Genomic DNA, 25,582 nt, shown 5'->3' on the forward strand with positions numbered 1-25,582 from the left:
GGAGTCATTTTGAGAAGAGCCAAATAAGCCAGGGAGAGGAGAATGAGGAGAGACAAAAAAAGAAGAGGAGGATTGCTTGTTTATGCTGCTGCATCTGTTGTGGTGCTGCTGAGGGGGAATGTTGTGAATGACTGAGGCAGCAGAGCAGCTGAGTGAGACTAACAAGTGGTTGCCATGCAGCAGGAGCAAGCGTTCGTGCTTCTGGAGGGAGAGATAGAGAAACAGAATGATAATGAGTAGGAGGCAGCAAGTAAGGGAGCATGAGGAGAGGAGCTGTATCTCTGAGAAGAGACACATATCATAGCTTGATCCAGCCTCTCCCTCGCTTCTCTGTTTCTCTCTTTATCTGTAGCTTTCTGTTTAGATGAGAGGTTAGCCTAGCACATTCAGTATGCCAACAATGGACAGATTATTAATGGATATATGTCTGGGGTCTCCAAGACGAAGGAGTTGCTTAGAAGAAACAGCAGCAACAGGTCTGTAAGGATGGAACAATAATGACGGTGAGACGCATGCTTTTTCTTTCTTACACACCCACACGAGAAAATCTGTCAATGCAGTCTCTCCTTTCCCTTTCACCCTACCTCACTCCCTCCCTCTCTCCTCTCTCTCTCACCATGCACATTTGTGCAGTGTCCTCTTCATCATTCTTCTTCCTTCTCCCTCGTCTGTCTTTCCCATTCCCTCTGTTCATTCCCCTGTCCCCTGTCTGTATGTATCCTCCCTCTCTCATCTAACCCCCCCCATCCCGTCCTCTCACTTGAGCCACCTGCTGCTTGTGTTCATATGAACAATTTGGGAGGAAAAGAATGACAGAAGCAGACTTCCACTTGTGTGACCACACCAATTTTGTGATTATGTTCGGTCAATTACCGTCGCTATCTTGTCTAATGGAATTACACTGTCTGGCAGGCATCTGCTCACGCTCAACAGGTAGAGATCTCTTTCTTCTAAACCAAACATGCATACATACAGAGCATCACATCTTGATGAGATGTGACGTTTTCATTGATACCTTACGGCTTTGCCTGTGTTTAACAGCTGGCTATGCACTGCGACACACTGTCATGGCATTGGCTCGTACTCCTGAACCCGTTTTCCTGCAGTCTTCTTCACTCTTTTGTTCATGTTTGCTTTTTGTAATTTTCTGCAAAATTCCCAGAGGGACAGAGTGAGAGACAAATAGAAGTCTTCGGACATCTGTTTGATACCACACTCAACAGAGGCTATTTATAGATACCTGTAACCCTGCTCAACATTTGATTGTGGAATTTCAGTACTACCTTTACCTGCATCCTTATTTCTCACCTTCTACATAGTGTATGCATTAATTGTGAAATATTTAAATAGGTTGATTGGATCCTCTCTGCGATAGAGACAAGACAGCACTAATCTGAAGCCATCATGTAATCTCTGTCCAGGTAACATGCAGGCTTCTAAATGCCTGACCCTATCGGAGGAGAGATGAGGCACCTAGCTGTTGGTTTACCATGTTTAGCGTCCACTACAACCACTCCCTTGCTGCCATGAGCGGAAACGACATGATGGCGCACTCTCTGACTCTGGAGCAGAAGACAGCGTTTGCCTTCGTGGGGATGTTACTGGTGTTCCTGGGGCTGCTGATAGTAAGGTGTTTCAGGATCCTGCTGGACCCCTACAGCAGTATGCCCTCCTCCAACTGGGCTGACGGCATTGAGGGGCTGGAGAAAGGGACGTTTGAGTATGCCCTTACTTAACACAGGGACTCACACAACCACAATGTCCTCATGAACAGAAATGCCTATAGACACACAAATGCATACACATGGACACGAATACACTTGCACACATGCAAACACACATATGCCACAGCCCCGCACAACCACTGCACCTGACACTGACACACCATTAAGACATCTCTCTGTGACAGACTCAGCTAAGAGACTGAAGCTGTGTATGTTGTTCAATGTGCGTGCGCTGTTAGTTCAGAGCCAGTGTAGAGTCTCTCTACTGTATGTGACTACATGTCTGTTGTGTGTGTCTGACCAAGTGTGATGCAGATGCTGTGTCATATTCTCTGCCCTTCTGCCAAGATGGTGTGCATTTCAGCTCATCGAGATATAGAAATGGCTGAAACTCCCTTTAACCCATGCCTATGAGTTAAATGTCTGTAGATTATAAGAGGTGGTAAGAGATGGACGCTTGTGGGACAGCATGGGGAATTAGGGTGCAGTGGGATTATTTAAATTCAGTTTGAAGACTCAGGGACAAGATTCCTCGTGTGAACTCAGAATGGGAAACAGAGTGGTTCCTCCTCTGCACAGCAGAGCTGTTCTGCACAAGAATGTATACTGTATGGTTGGATACAGGGTATTATGTCAAACCAGTGCTTTGTGGACTAATCAAATCCAATCTGTTGGTAATCCAAAGGGATGCTGCTGCTGCTGTTGTGTGTGTACAGATTGGTCCTTACCATGGTGTCTTGTTTTCTGGAAGTCATGCAGTGAAAGGCAACTGAACAAACTGTGATTTACATTATGGTGTTACTGTTTCTAAATGATGCAAAAAGAACTCTCAGAGATTGTACTGCTGCTGGTTTTGAGTGATGGTATGCTATATGTTTCCACAATTACACATCTGAGTGAAAGAAAAAAATACAAATGTTTACTCTTGACAGTATCTCTGCTAAGACATATGATATTGTTGATTATGGACTGTCAGTTTTTCCGTCTGTCAAGCGTTCCATCTAAAGGTTGGCTGATGGAATCAAGCCAAAGAACTTTCGAGGGAAATGAAGATTAGAAACTAGGAGATACTCTCTCTTTCAGCCCTGCTAGTTTCTTAATGATCAGGAGAAACTCACTACCTGTCTACAAAGGAAAAGGTCACAAGGAAAATAAGGATGGGATGTCTGTCGGCTCTGCACGTGAACATCTTTTTCCTCCTATTCTCACCCATCCACACCCGTCCTCACCTGCTCTCTTCCCTCCAGACAGAGGAATACAGGACTGAACAGAGACTCTGTCAAAGTCTTGAGTGTTCCTTTGCTAATTTTGACAGTCCACGGTTTCTCCTTAGTGCTGTGAATCTGCCTTACTGTGACCTTCAATGGGTTTATGTGCCTTCATCTAGAAACATTAGAGCACCTGTTTATGTGTGTGTGTGTGTGTGTGTGTGTGTGTGTGTATGTGTACGCGAGTGTGTGTGGCATATCATGATGACCGATAGTGCGTCTCCTGACCTGTTGCTTGCTCAGCTGGTGGTAGAGATTTATCATTGATATAGATTTGATTCAATGATGTGAAATAAATAGAATTTCTTCACTTTAAAATATTATTATTCAAATCATTGCTTTTTGGGTCACTTAGTGCAATATGTGCAGCATATGAAACAAAAATAAGAGATCTGTTTTACAAGTTAGCACAATAATTTAAGTGACTTTGGGCAGAGGTTCAAATTCCCCTTGATGAAAATTTTAAGCCGTTTTGTCTTCTCTGCTTCTAAATGCAGAGGGAAAAGAACTGATCAGAATTTTTAACAATAAAACTTGTAGGGGTAGATTCTTATACAGTTTATGATAAGTGTGTAAATGTGGGGCTAAGGGCTAAGCAGCAGTTAACGATACACACAGGACTCCACTGACAGTCTTGCGGTGACAAGGCAGACCTCCCTCAACACACATCATTCGTCAGGAATGCAATCATTATTGCACCATTATCTCTGTCAACTATGAGACACCCTTATCTGAAATCTATTTTTAGTGGAAAAACACTGCCCTTTTCCTCTTCAGCCTAAGAACCTTCAAGCCTTAGAAGAAAAGCTAAGTAAGGCTTATAAATCTATAAAAACATTTTAACAAATTTGTCTGCTTTGCATTTTATTTTCATATGTCACTGTGTTGTCTGAAGTGTATTTAAAATTCTGTGAATCACTTTCCCTTCTTTGATTGATTGGACCAAAGGTAGAAACAACTGACCTCATCTATGCATACAAAAAGAAGAATTACAAGGAAAAATTTCAAACAGGGCCTACAGTTACAGTTATACCGTGCACATCTCAAATGATGTCCTTAACATTCCTCGGCATGCAACAGCTAATAAATATCAGGAATAATCTAAATGATTAGAAATATTGTTAATTTCTTCCTTTAGGGACACATAAGTTAGACTTGAACATGATCACACGTTGGCTATTGGATTTACAGACAATAGGACCCAATTTCTTACAGAATCCTTGTTACACAGTATAGGACCGATGAGTCAGCTAAATAGTGAACCTTAGCTTTTGATTATCAATCATCAGTTTTATTACTTGTGGTCTTCGGACCTCACAAGTTATGTCCTTGATTTGTTGTGATAAGACCAGGACATACAATAGTTTTTCTATTACTAAAGCTATCCACACAGCTTTGTAATCTAAAAGTGCTCTAATCTACTATTAATGCCACTTAGTGACTTCCAAAAATAGCTCGGGTCAGTGTAGTGGTGAATGTTGTAGCTAATGTTTTATTTTATTAAAAAGGTTCTATTTTATGCTTTATTCTTTATGTATCTTCATATTTTATTCATACTGCACAAATACAGTTTATCACCGGAAATAGTGGAGCATGGAGCACTCTGCAGGTGACAGGAACTGAATACCCCTCCACAAATGCCTGCACTGGTTACCTCATGTTCAGAAATGACCTGGAGACAACTTGAAATTTTAAGCCCGAATCCTTATGTCAAATCTAAATCCTGAGCCACGGCTGCATTTGAATTTAGATTTGGATTTAATATAAGCTTGCATGGATGAATAAGTCAGTGATTACCTACCATGACATATATTACTGTTTTATAACAGGTATTAATGATTATAAAGCTATTATGTTTAATAATTCACTTTTAATTGACTCAAAACTTCACTTTACTATGAACTAATTCACTCATTCTTGAATATCCTTTTGTTGGTTATTTCTGGATATTTCATTTTATTTCTGATTGTTAGATGCAATCAGCCGACCTACACTGACTGGTCCAAAAGCTGAAATGAGCTTTAGAGTTTACTCACCCTTTTATTTATTGCAGCCTTTAAGATATCAGGAATCCTGTCTGCTTGTATCTGCACTTTTGTACTTGCCATTGCAGTGAGCAGAGCAAGATTTGATAAATGCTGCAAAATTACTTTTTTCTGCTTCTTTTGAGCCCTTTGGACATTAGCTAGAGTGCAGATTCTCTTAGTCTCAGTACAAACTGGAGCATATGCACCTGCTGCCACAAACTCACCATATAGGCTCAACACATCTCTGAAGAGCTGCATACTCTGGATTTACTCAAGCAGAGCAGACAAAAGTCAAGCAGCCATGATAATAAAACGGAATCACCTTAATCTCAAGTCCAGACTGTGGGAGAGTCAGGATCTCAAACTGGACTAAGACAACTGCAAGATAACACAAGAAAAGAACTTGCTCTGTGTTATAAAATAAACTATAAACCTAACACAAAGCTGAGGAATAATATCACTGCTACCATCTAAAATCACCCTTTTCAGTCTGATTATGACAGAGAAGTGTGACAGAGGCAGAGGGGAAGAGGAGAGTTGTACTGCAGTAGTCATTACTTTCCATGTGGAAAATTTTCTTTCTTCAGCATGACTCAGTCAGTATCATTCTTATAGAAAATTGTAACAGCTTTGAACTACTGTGTTCCGAATCTGATAAGCATTGTGCAATTGATTGCCTCCTTTCAATCTGCACATAAAAACACGTGCCGGAGTATTTTTCTCAGCCTGCAATTCAGCCAAGGTCAGATTTCAAGTCATTAGTCTGCCTTTCACTGTGTGCATAAATCACTGTGGTGTATAAGTAATAAGGAAGTTTACCTGTTAAGAGGTCTTTTGAAGGCACTTTAAAAGTCATGTGGCTATAGAGAAGTGCCTCCGGCATGTTCCTGTAATTCATAGTCCCACATTAACTCTAATTTTCCTCATGAATACCACCATTTCTTCTCTGCTAGCTAACTTTTCCACTTAACACTTTGTGGTACAGAGAATCATTAAAGATAACGTTTATTTAATCAGTTATATTACACTTATGCACCCAATATCTTAGTCACTGTAAGATTAATTTCCCTCTTGTTATCACACTAGCTCTATTGATTATATCCTATTGCTTACATATCTTTTTATTATGAAATTAATATTTTTCTATCATCCCATATTAACTTTATCTTTTTCTGCCACTGTTATACATATCATAAAGGGTCTGTAACCTTGAAACCTTTCCTGCTCATTTAAATGAGCTTATTGCTAGTGGCAGCTTCCACATGGATGTTTCCCAGTGATTCATCCAAAGGGCCCATAGGTCTGAGGAAATACCATGCATAGCCCCATAAACCGCAACCACAGAACAACATGTGCTGTTGCCCTGCACTTCAGACAATAATATTAGTAATCAATTCTCCAGAACTCAGGCAGTGAGCGCCTTTATCTCTCGTTTGGCGTTTATGACTTGGTTAATCGTTAAGCAATGCCTTTGTGTCCCCTAGGATGGAGCAAGGACATATCTGACACCCCTCGTTCGGTTTTGTGAGGGTTGATCCAGAGAATTAGCCAATAGCTGGCAGTGTATGACCCTGGGATGTGAAGTATAAAGGTAGGCCTTCTGAGGCAAACTGAGTTTACTTATAAGAAGCTCAGAAGAGAAGAGATCCTTACAGACCTAATCCTAGCCTAGTTTATACATCAATAAATAAGGATAACACTGTTGGATGACTGAAGACAACACTGCTGCTTTATCCTTAACTTTTTAAATCTGAGAATCCCTTTCAGCACTCCCGATGGAGAGGTTCAAGTCTAACGGAGGGGAGCATGTTAATCCCGCTTATGATTCCACTCTGGATGAACCTCCTGTCTATGAAGAGACCAACTTCTCTAATGGAGAACACCGGACTGTCCGGCCCTCGGTGGTCAGCGCCTTTGGCCATGACACTTTGGACCGAGTGCCCAACATTGACTTCTATCGCAATGCAGGCAGTGTGAGTGGTCACCGGGCTGTGCGACCATCCCTGCAGGAGCTCCATGAGGTGTTTCAGAAGGTGAGTGCCTGTATGCCTGAGACTGCAGCTGAAAAATATGAATGATGCAGATCCTCGTCACGTATGTCCTCTTCTTGCCTTTCTGTTTTCCCTGTATTACATGGTCTGCACCCATTTTCCTCTTCTATTGCACGTTTGTCCTTCACCTCACCTTCTGCAGAATGCTGTTTACACCTGTTTTTCTCCCTGTGTCCCACATTCAAGTCTCTGACTCTGTGACTGCAGTCTTGAGTTACACAGTCCACTCACTCAGGTTAAAGACTTAAAACATAGTGAAATGTTTACAGTTGTTTAATCATTCCAACATCATCACTTTCACTGTGTCCACAGTTCAGTCATTATCTCTTTGCCTAAAGAAACTAAAAAGAACGCTGGAAGTTATTTCTGAAACTCAGCAGCGATCAACAAACTTGACACACTTAAGAGTTTTTAGTGCTTTTTATTAGGCCATTACAACACTGCCTTGTGTTGCAAAAGAGATGGGGTTATAGGTCATTTGGGTTTTATAGGCTGAACTAGGTTAGCATTTTGAACTGCTTTGTTTTTTTTTAAAAGACAGCTCTTTTTAGGAGTCTTCTTCAGCAGAACATGAAAGAAACTGTCATTGCAGTTTAAGACAGATCGCAAGATATAGTGTAAATGTATCAGGCCATCTATCACCCCATCAGCATCTTGAAATAAACACGGAACAAATCTTAAAATCTTAAAATCTTAAAATGTTTCACCATGAACCAGTGATTCACGTAAGAATCCCCAATTTCAACTGGGAAGATTAAATACAGCTGACTCATGGTTTTGTTGCCAAAGAATACAATTTGTTTGATTGCTTGATTTATAGAACAGAAAATGACTACGGTACATTTAATGTAGAAATATTTGGCTATCAACATTTTAAATTAATGAACAGCCCTGACACGATTTTACATGTTTCAAGTTGTCTAAGATTTGAATGACTCTGTAATATAATTTGCTGTAATCACAAACCCTGTGCCACTGCAGCTGAGAGCTTGACAATTTATTGCCAAAATCTCTTTTTTCCAGTAAATGGAAATGAATCGCATCAAAGAGGTCTTACTAAATCAGATGTCAGGGCACAAGTGTCAGGCGGGAGAGTTATTTAACATTTCACTATTCATCTTCACTGAAAGTTCAAATGAGGTTTGTCTTTTTCTTTCCATTTCTCTCTTTACTTTTCAAGGACAGACACACGGCAGCATGAAGTCTCTTTATCAAGCTTCATCCAAATCAAATCATCACAGTTTCCTCTTCCTTCTTAAAGCTTCTTAAAAACCGACACCAAAGCTTCTTAATAATGACGCTCTTTTTCTTCCAATCAAAAAATTAACACCAAAATTGCTTAAAGCATAATCACTATGAAAATATCCCAGTTTTGTCTAGTAAGATAAACGACGTTTCCTTTCCCTTATATTTACCTCTACATTTTTCCTACAGAATGGCGCAATCTCTGTGCCAGATACTGTGGAGGACGATGGCGAGGGGAGTGATGGGACCCCCTCTGATGATTTGGAGTCTGCTGACAACGACAAAGGAGTAGTAAAGTTTGGCTGGATAAGGGGCGTCCTGGTGAGTTATGTTGGGTCATGTTGGGCTCACTCTGCTTTTTTTTTTCTTTTGAAGCAGTGTCACTCTATATAACTGTGACCTGGCAAGACAAGGCTCCATGTGGCTCAATAACACAGCAGGTGGGGCTTTCAAGACCAGATTCTGGGAGTGATTTGCATTTTCTCAAGAGCCCATGGTTGATCATTTGTTGTGCCGGAATGATAAAAAAAAAAAAACAACAACAACCCACACACACATATATAAACAATGGTTTATGCGTATGTTCCAGTTTGCATCTTATTAACATTATTGTGTTTCTGTCACTTACTTGACATGATAATAAATCCCGACACCCATAGAAGTAGTGAATTGTTCTTCTCTTCCACAGGTGAGATGCATGCTGAACATCTGGGGTGTCATGTTGTTCATCCGTCTGTCCTGGGTTTTTGGTCAGGCAGGCTGGGGTGAGTGAGACAAGGATATATGTTGATCAGATGGGACAAATGGGAATACATAGTCCCTAAGTACTTGGATGTGTTTTGTACAGCATTTCTGCTGACTATGACATCAGTGGGGAGGTTTTCCTATAGCTAACTTAGGAACTGTTGCTATTGTGGCCTTAAAAAACCTGCTAGATTTTGTATGTCACACAAATCAACCGGCCTTGACTTGATTGAGTCTAGTCTATCAGTGAACCCAAATATGATTCCCCCAGTTGTACCAGGATGGTGTTGTCTGGGGCAACAGCAGGCAGATCCTACATATCTGTGTTTAGAGGACAAATGAGGGTGCTGTTACCAGTAACTCAAGGGACTAGGGACAATTAAAGGCTGACGTAGTCCTCTACTCATTTGGGGAGAGTGATTGAACTGGGGCAGATTCAACTTAACTAGCCTTTCTAATTGCCCATAATAATCTACACTTGCTGAAGATTTATTCTGAGAGCCAAACCTCTATGAGCAGCGCGTGTGAGAGAGAGAAAGGGGAAACTATGTGAATGGATTCATGGGTGTTTTCATTGCTTAAGAACCTATCGATTGGCAAGAAGCTTTTGTTCAGGAGGTATGACTAAATGGTTTTGAGAAGCAGAGAAAGCCACAGGCAGTTGGCGAAGCAGGTACAGCAGAAGGCTATATCTTATAGCCTCCAGGCTCCTCCGGGACTTTGACGGTCATTGTGTTTGAAGGTGACTGTGGGGAGGAGGGTTTCACTTAAAATCATAAATGTTCTATGACAGACCACCTAAATACAATGTCTGATTAAGTTGTAGTAAGAAATAATAATTTTAAGTTGTTAAATGTGTGCATTTCAGGTCTAGGAATTGTGGTCATTGCTCTCAGCTGTGTGGTCACCACCATCACTGGCCTTTCAATGTCTGCCATTTGTACTAATGGTGTGGTCAGAGGAGGTAAGTCAACGAATTGTCAACACACACACATACAACAACTTCAAGAAAAGCAGGGTGACAAAATAATTCATTTACTGACTAGCCTTTTTAAAGGCATTTCACTCATAACTCAAACAATCTCTGCCACTGATATCAACTGTTAAAACATTATTTATAAATTTATGGAGCCTGAGATAACACTCACATGTTCTGACAATGTCTTTTACTGAGAGAATGGAACGACCAGGAGGACGGTGGGTGTAGATAAAGACACAAGGCTCAAAACAGCACCTGAATGTCACCTCTTGAAACCTTTTCTCCATTTTACAGCCTACTTAACTTGTCCAGACACTAAATCAATGAATTAGTGATGTGATGATTAATCATCCACCACTCCATGTATGTGTGTGCTTCATTTTGTTATTTCAGGTGGAGCCTACTACTTGATATCTCGCAGTTTGGGACCAGAGTTTGGTGGGTCGATTGGTCTCATTTTCGCCTTTGCCAATGCAGTGGCTGTAGCCATGTATGTGGTGGGATTTGCTGAGACCATGGTCGAGTTACTCCAGGTGTGTGATGTTACACTGATCAGGTGACTGTAGAAGGAATTGTGGAAATGTCTCATTCCAAGATGTTTGACTTTACACTTATCCCTGCCTCTTCCCTTCCTTCAGGACAACTCTCTTGTCATGGTGGATGAAATAAATGACCTCAGAATCATTGGATGTATTACAGTTGTGTTGCTGTTGGCCATATCAGTTGCTGGAATGGAATGGGAGGCCAAGGTGAGGAGTGAAAATCATACTGGTTGCTTGCTAGTCTCTGGGCTTGATGTGCTTTATTTCAATGAATTAATCAATTTGACTCTTTTGTCCCCCACAGGCACAGATTGTTCTACTCATTATCTTGCTGGTGGCCATAGTGAACGTATTTGTAGGAACATTCATTCCTGCAACCCCTGACAAGAAATCCAAAGGCTTCTTCAATTATGACTGTGAGACACCCACTCCAAATCATTTAACTTAAAAATATGAAGATTTGACTCATTCACAAAGCACTGTTCACCTCATTCTTTCTGTCCCTCTTCATTTCTCTTCCCTCTCTCCTTTTAACAGCAAAAATATTCTTAGAGAATTTTACCCCGGCCTTTAGAGATGGTGAAAGCTTTTTTTCAGTGTTTGCCATCTTTTTCCCTGCTGCAACGGGGATCCTGGCTGGAGCCAACATCTCTGGCGACTTGCGGGTAACTTTTTCATACACAGATGACTGCATAAGAGCCATGCAAAGAAATCAGTAGCTGCTGTGCTACATAGCTTTTTGAACAAAAGGCTTGAAACTATTTTTAAAAAATAATAATGTAGTTTTGTACACAGGATAGTATCAGAAACTGTTTACTGTTTTATTTATTTATTTACATTTTTGATAATCTCATTTACAATTTTGATAACTTTTTTTTTTTTCAGAAACATTACTCTTCATAATCACTCTCCTGAAATCTACTAACACAGATTTTATTTGTGTTTTACAGGATCCCCAAGGAGCCATACCTAAAGGTACCTTGCTGGCCATCCTGATCACTGGTATAACCTACTTGGCTGTGGCCCTTTGTGTCTGTAAGTACAAAAATCCATGAAATTTGACTGCAGGGAGTAAAATTACATATTTTGTTGTTAATATAAAAACACCACCTTACTAGAGAATTAACCTTTGCCTGACATAGACATATTCATACACACTGTAGCCTGTGCGTCCCAAGAGATAACCTTTCTCAGTTGTGTTAGTAAGCTAGCATTGGTCTTGATCACACAACTGACCTCTTAGTCTAACAACTGAGAGGTTGGTTGTTACACATTTAAATGTAATCAATGCATCTGTTCTTCCCTCTGACCGGTTAGCTGCCACCGTTGTCCGCGATGCCACAGGAAACATAACTGACCTCATTGCTCCAGGAACATATTGTAACGGTTCGACAGCTGCTTGTGAGCTTGGCTATGATTTCTCTTCCTGCGAAGTGGAACCCTGCAGCTTTGGTTTGATGAACAACTTCCAGGTACACAGCTTTAAAAACTCTAATCCGCACATAAGAACGGGTTTGTTTCACCTCTAATGCTCTCCTCTCTTCGCCTCTGGTACAGGTGATGACCATGGTGTCTGGGTTTGGTCCCCTCATCATTGCTGGAACATTCTCAGCTACCCTTTCTTCAGCCCTGGCTTCCCTTGTCAGTGCCCCCAAAGTCTTCCAGGTCAGTAACTCACCATATTTTTCTAAATGCAGAGCAACTAAGACAGGAATTCTGCACTAATATACAACTTTAATATACCAGATTATTATTCTTAATTCCTGAAAACAAAAAATCTCTCCAAACTTAACCTCGGTCTCTCCCCAGGCTCTGTGTAAAGACAATATCTACAAGGCTCTGCACTTCTTTGCCAAGGGTTATGGCAAAAACAACGAACCAATCCGTGGCTATGTCCTCACATTCATTATTTCTGTGGCCTTCATTCTCATTGGTCAGTTAAGTTGTCTGTCATGGCCATACAACAACTAACATCGTCTACTTGATGTTAAAATGTACTGTGAAAGAAGCCAAGGTGAATTCCAGTTTGACTAAGGATTCTTTGTTGTCTCCATAGGTAATCTCAACACCATTGCTCCTATCATTTCAAACTTCTTCCTGGCATCTTATGCTCTCATCAATTTCTCCTGCTTCCATGCATCCTACGCCAAGTCTCCAGGTGGGTCACTGCAGACAAAGTTGCATGTAAATGAAAAATTCTGCCAGTAGACTGAGATAATTCTGCCTGTTTCCACCCACTCGTATCTCACTTTTTCCGGAGTTATGTATGTGACTGTGAATACTGTATATTATAAACAAAACACTATGACAGAAAGCTCCTGATGTAAGACATTACCTAGGACAAACCGAGTTACATCAGATAATTAGATTTTGATTTTGTTTCCATACATTCTGTTCCCCATCACCTTCCCGACAGTCTGCAGTTACTTAATCTGGTCTTTCTGTCACGCTTTTCCCAGGTTGGAGACCAGGATATAAGTACTACAACATGTGGCTATCCCTGCTGGGTGCATTGCTCTGCTGTGTTGTCATGTTTGTTATCAACTGGTGGGCTGCTCTTCTCACGTACGGCATTGAAATCCTCCTCTACGTTTACGTCACAGTCAAGAAGCCAGGTGAGCTGTAAATACATGTTTGTATACTTGGAAGAACATTCACGATGCCCGCAAGGTGGATCTAACCTGTTAGGACTCTGATTTTCTCTGTAGATGTGAACTGGGGTTCATCCACACAGGCGGTGACCTTTGTGAGTGCAGTCAGCAACGCTCTGTCTCTGTCTGCTGTAGACGATCATGTCAAGAACTTCAGGTAAAAGTCTGCATTGCATCACTGTGGGTGCAAACATAAATTTCAAAACAATGCAGTACAACGTGTACAAAAATGTCCATGACAGTATGGCATATGAAAAACTAAAACATAAAACATCAGAACACACAGAAAACACATTCAGAATCCTAAAATACAAAGTGACATTGCAATACATACCTGTTTCTTTCCCAGGCCTCAGATCTTAGCACTGACTGGATCAGTACGGACCAGACCGGCTCTCCTGGACCTGGCTCACTCCCTCTCTAAGAACTTTGGACTCTGTCTCACCTGTGAAGTGTTAGTGGTAAGGTTACATTGTAAACACATTATTTGAAAACGCAAGAGCATGAATATTACCAAGGTAGCTCATATCGTCTTTCCCAAATCTTAATTTAAATATCAACCTTCTATTCAAATCAAGATTTGTACATCAAGCAAATTTAAATTGTAGAGAGTGCAGACTTTACATTCAGTGGATAATCAAGCAAATATCAAGCAGGGATGAGGAAAAATGCCAGATGTCTGGATACCTGAGGCTTAAGTTTAGGGTCAGTTATGTGTTCTGAATATATAAAAGGTGAATGTGGATATCTTTCTCTTTCAGCCACACTTACACAAACTTAACACCAACAGTTGTATGTATGTTGATGTATGCATGTTGTGACCTCCCCAGGGCCCGAGATCGGAGGCTGTCCAAGAGATGAACGCTGGCATGGAGAGGAACCAGTTATGGCTAAGGAAGACTAAGCGCAAGGCATTTTATGCTGCTGTCGCCTGTGACAGTTTCAGGGATGGCACTGAGAGCCTGCTGCAGGTCAGTGTGGTCATGATTTCCAAAACATTTCTTCAAATGAAAAGAAAAAACAAAAAAAAAAAAAAACCCAAACCAATCCAGAAAAATTCATTTGATTAATATTTAACCAGAGGGAGACAACACTTTTAAACATTACAAAAACAGGTTTTATTGCCCCCTTTCTTCTTCACAGCACAGAGTATCTATTGCTGTGTTATGACACCTACCTCAACCTGTCATAAGGCTCTGGACAGGACATTAGTGCAGGAGGGAGAAGAGGAGAGAGTTAATAAGGAGCAGGAAAACAGTCTTATGGCTCTGGCTATCGCACTCTTGAGATAAGGCCTTGGTTCATTGTCAGGATTGCTTACTTCAAACAGCATGGTGGATTAAAAGCTATAATTGATTAACACTGCATTGGATGAGCCCCTGTGGACAAAATGAGATCTGCTGAGTGATCTGGTCATATAACTTCTGGCAGTAAAACAGCTTCACAGCCTTCTTGTCTAGGACATTTTGAAACTTTTTCTAGATTGCTTTTTTTTTCCCTTCTCCAGTTAATGAAGACACCAGGTTTTACAACCCCAGGGTAACACAGTGCCTGTGTTCAGTTAACAGCTCCTTCTGCGTTATGCTTTTTCCTACAGGCCTCTGGTCTTGGCCGCATGAAGCCCAACACATTAATGATAGGCTTCAAGAGAAACTGGCGGACTGCAGGCTCAGAGTCAGTGCAGAGTTATGTGGGAATATTGCAGTAAGTCACAAACAAACACACACACACACACACACAAGCACACCTGGCATAGATACGAGATCTGTGTGTTGAGCTGGTGTCCTCCTCCTCTCTTTGACAGTGATGCGTTTGACTTTGAGTATGGGACAGTGATGCTGAGGATGAGCCAAGGACTGGATGTGTCGCACATTGTCGAAGCAGAAGGTCAGCATGGCTTTTGTTTTGGCTGTGTGCTTTATTCCACAGGAACTCCTACATCAGTATAACAACAGTTATATAAGAAGAAGAGGGATGAAGCACAGTGACAGGAAATAAATGGCCTTAAAAGAACAGCATGAAATTAATAAAGCAGCAAAAATGAATACGACACAGCAAAAAAAAAAAAAAAGCCTGTTTAATCATACATTTTTTTTAAGAACTACCATTTTGTTTTGACTGTTTTAAACAACCAAAAGAATGACACAAGTAATTGTACAAAACCCTAATCCCACTGTGACGTGTGAACCTTAATTCTCACAACAACCCATAGTGAGTAATTACAGTAAAATGACACGGATAGGTCTGGGCACTTTGTTCTATAGATTACATAATATTTATAAATGTCAGGTAGTTGACAGACTAGATGTAAAATTACCGGCCAGTTTAAAGCTGTGTCTTTGTATAAATCTTTTCAATACCAAACCTTGCAAATGTAACACATATTCACAATGACTATACATTGACAACATATAAACTGGAATTCTGATTCTGTCTTTCAGAGGAGATGCTAAAGGCAGCAAGGGAGCAACAGGCACTGGAGAATGAAATGATACCAAATGGTGGAAAAGCAAGAGGGCTGTTTAGGAAATCCAGGAAATCCTCTCAGCAAGTGCTCACAACCAGAGGTATCAATCTGGTGGTTATTTCTCTCTGTTAAAATCCTGACATTTCAGAAAGGCTGCAGCCTGAGGTATTTAAAGCAAAGGTTGCATCAATACACGAGTATGGTCTTTAAATATGTGGTAAAAGAAGGGATCTATTTCAGTCTCCTCCACACGTTTCATAACACACATTTAACAAATGAGACCAGTGACACATCTTTTTTGGAAACTTCTCCTCACTCCCATTGAGATAATTGAATCAAGTGCTCCCACTAAAGATATCTCTGAAGGTGTAATCCAATAACACGGTCCCTTTCATTCCATTTGAAGAGCATCTCTTAAGAGCAGCCCTTTAACCCAGACAGCAGAGGGTGCTTGCAACCTCTCACTCGATCTGTTTCTGTCTCTACATCACACACACACAAATACACACGCACACACCACTGAGCTGCATCTTGGCAAGACAGCAATGGTCATTAGTATACAATCTGCATCGCACTCATTGGAACATTAGGCCTGAGAAATGGCTGTTCTTGCTGATGTAGAGTAAGCTCTTAATGTTGGTTTGAGCTAGTTTTCCCATCCAACTTAGCTCTCCACACTCTGTCAATAAATTACATTCCCTCCTACAGTTCCTCTCCCTCATCCAGCTCTCATTTCATGTATCTTTTTCTCTCTCAGTGTCAGTGTGCGGCCCTCCACCCCCACAGGTTGCCAAGATGAATGAGAGGCTGCTGGAGGCCAGTGCTCACTTCAAGAAGAAACAGCCTAAAGGCACCATTGATGTGTGGTGGCTGTTTGACGACGGAGGTAGGAGTTAGTTCCCCTTGGCAGCTTTCTCTTATGTACCTTGCCTACAGATTGTAAAAGATTGTACGTGCGCAGAGACACGTCATGTTCTCCGTGATACCAATGCAGACAATCAGTAGATTGAAGATACCTAACAGAGTTAAATAAAGGACACTTAAGCAATTAAATAAAACCAAAAAAAGACACAGGAAACTAGAAGTCATCAATGCAAACATTGAAGCACTAAACAGCTCTACAATGATGCAAAACACAGAGATAACATTCTTGTGAATTATAGTTTAATAATAAAGACCTTTAAATTGTAAGAACAAATTTTGAAATCCAGTGTCTCGATGTGTTGCTAGACAATACTAATGATACAATAGCACAGAAATGTCAAACCTGGTCCCAACCAAAATCTGATCTGTGTCCTGCCCTAAGTTTGATCTGTTCACCAAATTCATGGTGACCGAAAGATAAACTGACAGATCCAAAAACATAACCACCTCTGCACAGGTGAAACACAAAGATACATATATTGTATCATAAAACATACTAGACTCATTGGTATTACAATAAAAATATATACTTCCCCTCTCTCAGGTCTTACCTTGCTGCTCCCCTACATCCTCACCACCAGGAAGAAGTGGAAAGACTGTAAATTAAGGATCTTCATTGCAGGGCAGCCTGAACGCAGTGAGCTGGATAAAGAGGAGTGAGTAAAAAAAAAAAAGACAAATTAATGTTTCAATATCAATTATAGCTTAATGGGTGAAAGATAGATTGGGTGAATTAATTAACAAAACCCAGTATGAAAATTTATGAGCCAACAAAACAATTTTATAGGTGATGTTATTTAGCTTTAACTGAAAGTAACTGTCAACATTTACATGAAAGGTAATCAGTGTGGGTTAATCTGTGTTGCAGGATGAAGTCTTTGCTGCAGAAATTCAGAATTAACTGCTCTGACATCAACGTCATAGACGACATCCATGTCAGACCCAGTACTGAGAGGTAACTACATTTTTTTTCAGCAAGTGACAGACAACCAGATGGTGCAACAGTAACAGTAAAATTTAATCAACTCATTATATCAGTACACTATATGATTAAAAAAAAGAGTATTTTCCAAGCCAGCTCATGCTCTTATCTTTCCTCCAGCTTGAAGAAGTTAGAGGACATGATTGAGCCTTTCCGTCTCCATGAAGGGTCTAAAGACAGTGCTCAGGTTGAAGCCATGAAAAGAGAGCAGCCATGGAAAATCACTGACCAAGAACTGAACAACTTTGAGGACAAGGTAAAAGCACTGACACTAAATTAAGACTTTATATACAGGTTTGACATTATAATGCAGCAGTTTGGTTTAGAGGTGGTGTTCTAGACAGCAAACTTAGGTTGAAATTCACTGTCGAAAAATAACCGCTGCTGTTTTACAGACCAACCTCCAGGTACGACTAAACGAGCTGCTCCAGATACACTCCAAATCAGCCAATCTGATCATTGTGTAAGTATAAGCAACTGTCTAGAATAACATTAAACTGCCAAGAGAAATCCAGTGCTGGAAGAAAAAGTGTCTAATATGTTTTCTGTACCCTTACCTCCTGCAGGAGCATGCCCATTGCTCGTAAGGAATCTGTCTCTGATTTCCTCTACATGGCCTGGCTGGACACTCTGACAATGGACCTTCCACCAACACTTCTCATTAGAGGCAACCACAAGAGTGTGCTTACATTCTACTCCTGAGCACCTCCCAGGCTAGACAGCAGAGTGGTAGGTAGCTAGAAAGGCAAAAACAAATGGTAGTACCATCATGATTTATGAACTTTCAACGCTTTACGAGCCATGTTCATAAAGCACACAAGAACCTGGATGTTATTCAGTCTTACAGAACAACATCAAAGTATAATACAATCCAGCATTTTTAGTTAACTCCTGATGAGGGCATTCATGTTCCAGTTCTAGATACAACATAACACTGACTTTCAAACAAACATATGATATGAGCTGTTTTGTGAAGTTATCTTACCAACAAGCAAACCTTTTTAGCGTGATACTACATTGTATGGCTGCCAGAACAAACTTTTAACTGTCCTGCTTTGGGGCAAGACTAGTCTCAAGAAAGAGAAAGCATTTCTGACAGAGCTCGTAAATGTCAGGATATAAACGTGAATTTAGGAGCACAGGTAAAGTATAAGCTCTTTGCATCAATATAGATATATGGAAAGCATAAGCTCATATTTTCGGTTGGAACAAAGCCAAATCACGTCTTCCTAACATGGTTAGATCGGTCCAGTGAACAAAGGCAGAGATGCAGGCAAAGATACAACGCTACTTCGAGTGGTTACACTGAGTGAATGAGTTGCCTGCTAGTGTGATTGTAACATAAATGTATATAGCAGATATTTGAATTCACTTGACTGGATATTTTTTGAGCCAATTACCTTTACCTTTTATAAAATCCAAACCCTGTTCATGAATGATTAACAGCATGATATTGGTTCTTTTAAACTGTGGGAATAAAGCCCTTTGTTTTTGTTTTTTAACAATATTGATATCCACTGAGTGTAAAATACACTGCTATTATAAAGCTGTTTACTTGTTCCACATCATACTGTTTAAATATTTTTCATTTTGCTATCACGGTACACTTTTTGTTTAACGAAAATTTAGAGAAACAAAAGATTGTGAACACAGTTCTTCTGTATATTTTATCATATTATCTGTCTTCCTATTTAAATACATAATTGTGATTACCTGAAATAAAGAATTCATAAAATTTTGAGATGTTCTTATTCTGGTCTCTGTCCTTTATTAGATGATCAGATGACATTGGGGGAGGGGGCGTTGTTTGTTCGTTTTCAAAGTACTTACAATACAAGCACAAAATCTATGTACCTCGTCAGAAACAAATACATTTACTTCATGCAAAAGGATTTATAAAAGGTCTCTGGAGTTAGTGGTCATACACACTCACCAGCCAATTTATTAAGTACACCTTGCTACTACTGGTGTGGACCCCCTTTTGCCTTCAGAACTGCCGTAATTCTTCATGGCACAGATTCAGCATTCCTCAGAGATTTTGATCCATATTGAAATGATAGCATCTTGCAGATGCTGCACATCCATGATGTGAATCATGTGAATCACCACATCCCAAAGGTGCTCTACTGGGCTGAGATGTAGTGACTGTGGAGGCCATTTTAGTACAGTGAACTCATTGTCATGTTCAAGAAACCAGTTTGAGATGATCTGAGCATTGTTGCATGGCACATTATTCTGCTGGTAGCAGCCATCAGAAGATGGGTACACTGTGGTCATATGGAGGTGGACATGGTCAGCAACAATACTCAGACTGGCTGAGAATTGGGGCCCAAAGTGTGCCAAGAAAATATCCCCCACACCATTACACCACCACAAGGCAGGAGATTCATCACAGCGTTTTTCTAATCTTCTATTGTCCAATTTTGGCAAGCCCCAGTGAATTGTACCCCCAGTTACCTGTTCTTAGCTGACAGGTGTGACACCCGGTGTGGTCTTCAGCTGCTGTATCCCATCTGCTTCAAGGTTCTACATGTTGTGCGCACCCTGTTGTGAATATGAGAACCGAAGGTGAATTCATTCTGAATGGCAATGCTGATTTATTGCCAATGGGGGGCAGCAATGGATCTAAGACATCTCAGCTGCTGGCAACAGTTGGAGGAGAACGTCATTAAAGAATTAGCTTACTACACATTCAAGTGAATTTTGCTTGCTATTAGTCTATATTGTGACTAGATTATATAATTTATGAGCAAATAAAACAAGTATTACCTCAGCTGAAAGCTATCCACTATCCTGTCGTATCCAGTAAGTAGTACTGTATCCAGTAAGTATCCAGTCGTGAAAGAAGTACTCAGATCTCTTACTTAAGTAAAAGTAGAAATGCCACATTGTAAAAATACTCTGTTACTAGTAAAAGTCCTGCATTCAAAGTTTTACTTATGTAAAAGTACATTTGTGTTGGACAACATATACTTAAAGTGTAAAGTAAACTCGTTATGGTCATTTTATAATAATATGCAGGTTACTGTATTATTTGTTAATAATTATTGATACATTCATGTGTACGGATCACTTTAACGGTGCAGACCGTAAAAGTGGGGCCAATCTATATTAATCTGAATCTGGAAAGTACTAACTATATCTTTCACATCAAAGTAGTGGAGTTGAAAGTACAATATTTACCTCTGAAAGGCAGTGTACTATTCAAGTGGAGAACAAGTACCTCAAAAACTGAGCAACAGCACTTTCCCGATCACATACTCACCATACAAAACTATATGCTTTTGCTTAACACTGCAGTCAGCCTGCAGTCTATAGGGTCCGTGCAGTCTGCTGAAGTGCGACGCTGCATGGCAGCTGGAGGATGTGCAGAGCTGCAGAGACATCAGCTGAGAGGACCTAGTGTTTGTTAGCTGTTAGCTTAAGGACGACGTTAGCGGCCAATTATGTCACCACCGTTGCGAAGGCTATGGGATCTTCAGCGACAATGCTCATCGCTTTTTGATGCCGCTCCGCGTTTAGGAAGGGAATTTCATATTCAGATGCGCAGTCAAAACAAAGGCAAGCAACAAATTAGGGATAAAGTCACCGCTAGCGACATGTCAAGCGTTTGTTGACGTTAGCTTTGCCTAGCGTTTTGTAACCTTCACCGACCGGTTTGGTTTTAGTGTGTTGTGTTCCCTATGGTGTACCGACACCATCACTCCGTCTGTTATACTCTAATGCAATGCGTAAGTAACGTGAGAGTTAATATTCTTAAAATGTTTTCTTCTATTTTTGTTAATATATTTTTCAGTCAAAGGGTTTAGTTGTATACACCAGTAACTCTCGCGAGACTTTGTTTTAGAACAACATAGTGACGAAACGGTTGCCACAGTTACAGAGCATACTAACTTTCTTGCCGATTTGTGAATGAAAACATTTTTCTTCCAATGCATTTAATTTACACATTTGTGTGATAGTTAATGTAAGCAATCGGGGCTCTCTTACCTTTTTTGCGTTGTATAATCATAGACTGTATAAGACATAAGCTGCCTCTTTAAGACTACGTGCTTTTGAGGAGGAGCTAATTTGGCGCAACCTCCTGGGCGGGAAATCCCTTCATTCAAATAGTAGAGGCGCCAAGAAACTGGTGCAGAAGCCCTGTCAGCTGTAGTTCTGTCTCTTGGTTAGCAAATAGTCTTTGATCCGTAGAATTTATTTAGTGTAGCACCGGTTTTTAACTCTGAAAACTCTGCCAACATGCCCGTCCTAGAAGTTACAGATGCTTCTGCAGTCTCTCCATCAAAGAAGGCAAGGATAGAAACACAGCCTGCTGACGAAAGACCTGTCCTCAGATTTGCTAAACTTTCTGAGCATGCCACGACACCTACAAGAGGCTCAGCTAAAGCTGCAGGATATGACCTCTACAGGTTGGTTATACTAAAAATTAAAGTTATATTCAGTTCCACAAATGACTTGATGTGAACAGCTTATGTACTCTGTTAATACTGTGACCACATTTTCTTTTTACGGAAGTTATAACGACTCGATATAAGCGTGTTTGATTAAGTATATCGCATGAATATAATACCATATAAACCAACTAACCTTAATTCTCTGAATGTACACAGTGCATACGATTACACCATTGGTCCTATGGATAAAGCCATTGTAAAGACAGACATCCAGATAGCAGTTCCTCATGGCTGCTATGGGAGAGTGGGTGAGTGTTTGACTTGCCTATGCAACCCTGCAGCTCTGGCATTACAGGTTTTCCCTCCAGTGTCTGCAGAAAGTTTTTGTTTTTCTCAATGCTTGTGAATTCAAGTTTGGATTTTCTGTTTGGTGAATAGTCTTTCATCAGTTTCAGAACAACAGGCCCCTTAACTGTTTCTTGCTCTTTCCACTTCTCAGCACCAAGATCTGGACTGGCAGCGAAACACTTCATTGACGTTGGTGGTGAGTCTTTACCTACTTAAAATGGGAATCCTTGTGAGCATGTAAAGTTTTAACATTTGTCATGTCAGTAATTTAAATTGTTTCCAAATATCTCTGTGCTCTCCTCAGCTGGAGTTGTAGATGAAGACTACAGAGGAAATGTGGGAGTTGTGCTCTTTAACTTCAACAAGGAGGAATTTTGTGGTGAGTTGTGGCATCAGTGAAATATATCATCACCATGATGACGTAAGACTGTAGTGAAAATCTTAACTCTAGTTTAATGATATTCACTTTACCAGCGGTGACTCAGAATACCATGTTGAGGGCAAATGTCACTAAAAATAAAAAGTTGTATAGCAGAATAAATGAGGTCATTGCATCTCTGATACTAAAACTACACACTGAAACTGCCCAAGGTGTAACTTATTCTCTCCATTTAGAAAACATAAGTGGCTGAAAGTAATCTGAAAATAAACGTTTGAACTTCACACTTGGTGCACCACGTTTCATTTCAACTCTAGTTAGTGAGAAGGAACAACAGTAAAATGTATCTACATTCATGTAGAGCTTTATGGAAAAAAAAACTATTTGTACAGATGTCTCATTTACAAATGATTTCATGTCCCTCTCTTCCTCTTTGTCTTGCAGTGAAAAAGGGTGACCGAGTTGCTCAGCTGGTGTGTGAGAGGATCTGCTACCCAGATCTGGTTGAGCAAGAGGTAAGAAACTGAAACTCAATACATAGATACACCTCTCCTGTCTCAGATACTCGGACAAAAACATTCCAGTGCATGTGTCTCTATACTGCAGTAGTTCTTATCTCTGGTATTTTATCACTAATCAAAAAAATCCTTGGTTTCCTGCCTCTCAGACACTAGATGAGACAGAACGTGGAGCTGGAGGCTTCGGATCAACTGGACGCAACTGAAATCTCCAAATATAATTGTACTGTGAAAGTGTGTGTTGAAAATATAAAGTGCTAATAAAGTTCTCTTTTTTTGTACTTTGGGGAGTCTTGTAGCTTTACTGGGAGTGTTGCATATATGTTGTCAGCAAATGTTTTGAGCCCTGTCTGAAGTTCATCTGACCCTCCACAAAAAAATACTTCAAAATTTCCACATGGGGGCAGTGCAGGACAAGAATTGCATACCAAACAGTGTTATGCTTGGCCCCATAACCAATTCCATCAAAGTAATGCAAGCCTCACTTGCAAAAACATACTGAGATTGTGTTGCACTTTACTTGGGTTACACATGACTGAAGAAGAGGGATACCTAACATGAAGCTACCAGTTGCCTGATGAACTTGTTACACCAGTAATTCAATCTGGATAAAGGTGGAAGCACAGCAGTAAATACATATACACCAAAAATATGTTTTTATTGTGAATTTACAACTAAACCCTCACTGATGTGAACAGAGAACACAGACTGGTGTCAGGCTGGTCCGTGGCAATGCAGCACTGATTGTACTTGTGAGAGAATGTGTGGCCGCGAAGACCTCAGTGCATAATCATGAAGGCCCAGGTTTGGCAACATCAATGTGTGTCGTGTGTGCAGGTGTGTGTATGTATACACAGTTTACAAAGGAAGTAGTTGGTCATTATAAGCACCATTACAAACCCCTCTATTCCAGGGGCTTCCTCTAGTTTACAAATGCTTCATAGATTAAAAGTGGCATTGATTATTACAGTATAAACACAATTTACATGTAGTATAGAGGAGAGCGGACAGGCTATGAAGCTAGCTGTTACGGATGCAAAGACATGAAATCTTCAGAATGGCCGATGGGATTGTATCTTGTTGACTACTGAGTTTTGTATAGTAGTACAGTGCATTCAGAAGTCTATGTGGTTGTGTTGCTAGCACCAGTAAATATGAATTTTTCTAGTCAGTAGGAAAGATGGAAAAGCATAGTTTAAATATGCAGTAGGAGTCATTCAAGCTCAGACATGGCTACATCTCAATAGTCCATAGTGGGTTCCTTTCCTCTCCTAAACACTCTCATAATTTTTTTTTCATCTTCACTCCATTAAATTAACATCTGGGGAAGGAGAAATGTATTAACTTCCATTTATCCAGGTTTGTTCAGACATTTACCTGAGGGGAGGAAATGAATTTATTTCAGACTATTGGGACTCACCCTTTTCTTCAACCTAAGCCAAGTTCTAAAAAACTCAGCCTCTAGAGCTTTCTGCAGTCCACATGCCGTTCAAACTGGCACCTGATTCCACATATCATTATAGAACATTAAACCCTACAATTAAAAACCATTCACACTCTCAATAGTGCTATACACATAGTTGATGTTGTGTGTCAGGGCAATATGTTCTTCATTTGACTGAAATCTTTCATATTGCCTCATTCAGCTGGTATTTTCCACAGAAATTGTATGCATGATATGTAGAATCATCTTTGGCAATCAAATTACCCCCCCCCCCCCCTACCCCTTTCTTGTCTCTTTGGTGGCGAGCCCTTCTCCCTGCTGGAGCAAGTAGAAGTTGCCCCTAACCACTGACCCAGAGTCAGAGATGTTTGGCCTTTTTGGGGAGTGTGAGCCTGACACTGGATTAGCAGCTGCCGGCAACATCTGCCTGTCTCAGTCCTGTGATGGTTAATGGAGGATGATCTGCACCCTCATCTTCAGTATGTCTCCCAGCTGTCCTGTGAGGTAGTCTTTATCATGTCGGTTCTCCAGCTCAGCCAGCTCCTTCTTCTTGTAGAGGGGCATACTGCTGATTTGAAGGTAGTACGCCCCTGGGGGGAGGGTCTTCTTCTTACTGAGATGCAGGTAGCTGACACCATCTCTCTGGTTGATCTTGAAGTAGCCTTCTTCGTTGCCATAGTCGATGTTGTAGCGCACATGGTCACTGAGGGTGGATAAGGCCGGGGTAAACTCAAGGATGTGGTCGCGGTTACTCAGGTCACTGATGTTCAGGTGGAACTGCAGGGTGTCCTCAATGTCCACACTGGCCAGACTTACTATCTCCTTCTCAGTCAGCTACAGAAAGAAAATGTGGTCAAATTGAAATTAGTGCATAGAAGATAAGTGACCAACA

At 40.6% G+C, this 25,582-nt stretch overlaps 4 protein-coding genes and 1 long non-coding RNA gene across 7 annotated transcripts in view; 3 read left to right on the plus strand and 2 right to left on the minus strand.

Moving 5' to 3' along the window:
- The first annotated feature begins 1,490 nt into the window (after window positions 1-1,490).
- On the plus strand, window positions 1,491-1,736 carry ctxn2 (cortexin 2). Its single transcript, XM_041057795.1, has one exon. The coding sequence runs from the start codon at window positions 1,491-1,493 to the stop codon at window positions 1,734-1,736; it is 246 nt and encodes an 81-aa protein (XP_040913729.1).
- A 5,313-nt stretch (window positions 1,737-7,049) lies between these two features.
- Window positions 7,050-18,326, plus strand: slc12a1 (solute carrier family 12 member 1). Its single transcript, XM_041057553.1, has 26 exons — window positions 7,050-7,079; window positions 8,538-8,636; window positions 9,004-9,079; window positions 9,928-10,023; window positions 10,432-10,571; window positions 10,677-10,787; window positions 10,885-10,996; window positions 11,118-11,245; window positions 11,531-11,615; window positions 11,898-12,052; window positions 12,138-12,245; window positions 12,390-12,513; window positions 12,637-12,738; window positions 13,040-13,195; window positions 13,289-13,388; window positions 13,581-13,692; window positions 14,062-14,202; window positions 14,829-14,935; window positions 15,036-15,118; window positions 15,673-15,798; window positions 16,456-16,584; window positions 17,167-17,278; window positions 17,491-17,577; window positions 17,725-17,860; window positions 18,000-18,067; window positions 18,171-18,326. The coding sequence occupies exons 1-26, from the start codon at window positions 7,065-7,067 to the stop codon at window positions 18,304-18,306; spliced, it is 2,844 nt and encodes a 947-aa protein (XP_040913487.1). The 5' UTR covers window positions 7,050-7,064; the 3' UTR covers window positions 18,307-18,326.
- Window positions 8,903-15,129, minus strand: LOC121194816. The gene is made up of 4 exons (XR_005895409.1): window positions 14,979-15,129; window positions 13,566-13,676; window positions 13,262-13,409; window positions 8,903-9,074 (listed from the first exon to the last, which is right to left on the minus strand). It is a non-coding gene; the product is annotated as an uncharacterized LOC121194816 (long non-coding RNA).
- Window positions 18,327-20,996: 2,670 nt separating the features above from the next.
- On the plus strand, window positions 20,997-23,527 carry dut (deoxyuridine triphosphatase). 3 transcript variants are annotated; one of them, XM_041046902.1, is made up of 7 exons: window positions 20,997-21,165; window positions 21,860-22,016; window positions 22,218-22,309; window positions 22,501-22,545; window positions 22,654-22,728; window positions 23,173-23,243; window positions 23,396-23,527. In XM_041046902.1, the coding sequence occupies exons 1-7, from the start codon at window positions 21,051-21,053 to the stop codon at window positions 23,450-23,452; spliced, it is 612 nt and encodes a 203-aa protein (XP_040902836.1). In that variant the 5' UTR covers window positions 20,997-21,050; the 3' UTR covers window positions 23,453-23,527. The 3 variants fall into 3 exon arrangements, with proteins under 3 accessions (XP_040902836.1, XP_040902995.1, XP_040902919.1); XM_041047061.1 differs by lacking the exon at window positions 20,997-21,165 and adding an exon at window positions 21,177-21,335; XM_041046985.1 differs by lacking the exon at window positions 20,997-21,165 and having other exon boundaries at window positions 21,352-22,016.
- A 358-nt stretch (window positions 23,528-23,885) lies between these two features.
- The window catches only part of fbn1 (fibrillin 1), a 56,468-nt gene continuing 54,771 nt past the window's right edge, over window positions 23,886-25,582 (minus strand). The window contains exon 66 of the mRNA XM_041046781.1: window positions 23,886-25,524. Coding sequence (XP_040902715.1) covers window positions 25,138-25,524 — 387 coding nt within the window. The 3' untranslated portion in view covers window positions 23,886-25,137. The remainder of the gene's footprint in view (window positions 25,525-25,582) is intronic.

The sequence above is a fragment of the Toxotes jaculatrix genome, chromosome 1, assembly GCF_017976425.1.
Source record: "Toxotes jaculatrix isolate fToxJac2 chromosome 1, fToxJac2.pri, whole genome shotgun sequence".
Taxonomy (NCBI): Eukaryota; Metazoa; Chordata; class Actinopteri; family Toxotidae; genus Toxotes; species Toxotes jaculatrix.

Excerpts from the sequence above, each read along its gene's own strand:
- ctxn2 (XM_041057795.1), top strand. The coding sequence starts at position 1,491 with ATGTTTAGCGTCCACTACAACCACTCCCTTGCTGCCATGAGCGGAAAC.
- slc12a1 (XM_041057553.1), top strand. Across the intron at positions 12,739-13,039 it reads ATCCTACGCCAAGTCTCCAG|GTTGGAGACCAGGATATAAG; the intron begins GTGGGTCACTGC and ends CGCTTTTCCCAG. Across the intron at positions 18,068-18,170 it reads TCAGCCAATCTGATCATTGT|GAGCATGCCCATTGCTCGTA; the intron begins GTAAGTATAAGC and ends TACCTCCTGCAG.
- dut (XM_041046902.1), top strand. The coding sequence starts at position 21,051 with ATGTCACCACCGTTGCGAAGGCTATGGGATCTTCAGCGACAATGCTCA. Across the intron at positions 21,166-21,859 it reads GATGCGCAGTCAAAACAAAG|AAGTTACAGATGCTTCTGCA; the intron begins GCAAGCAACAAA and ends TGCCCGTCCTAG. Across the intron at positions 22,017-22,217 it reads GCAGGATATGACCTCTACAG|TGCATACGATTACACCATTG; the intron begins GTTGGTTATACT and ends GAATGTACACAG.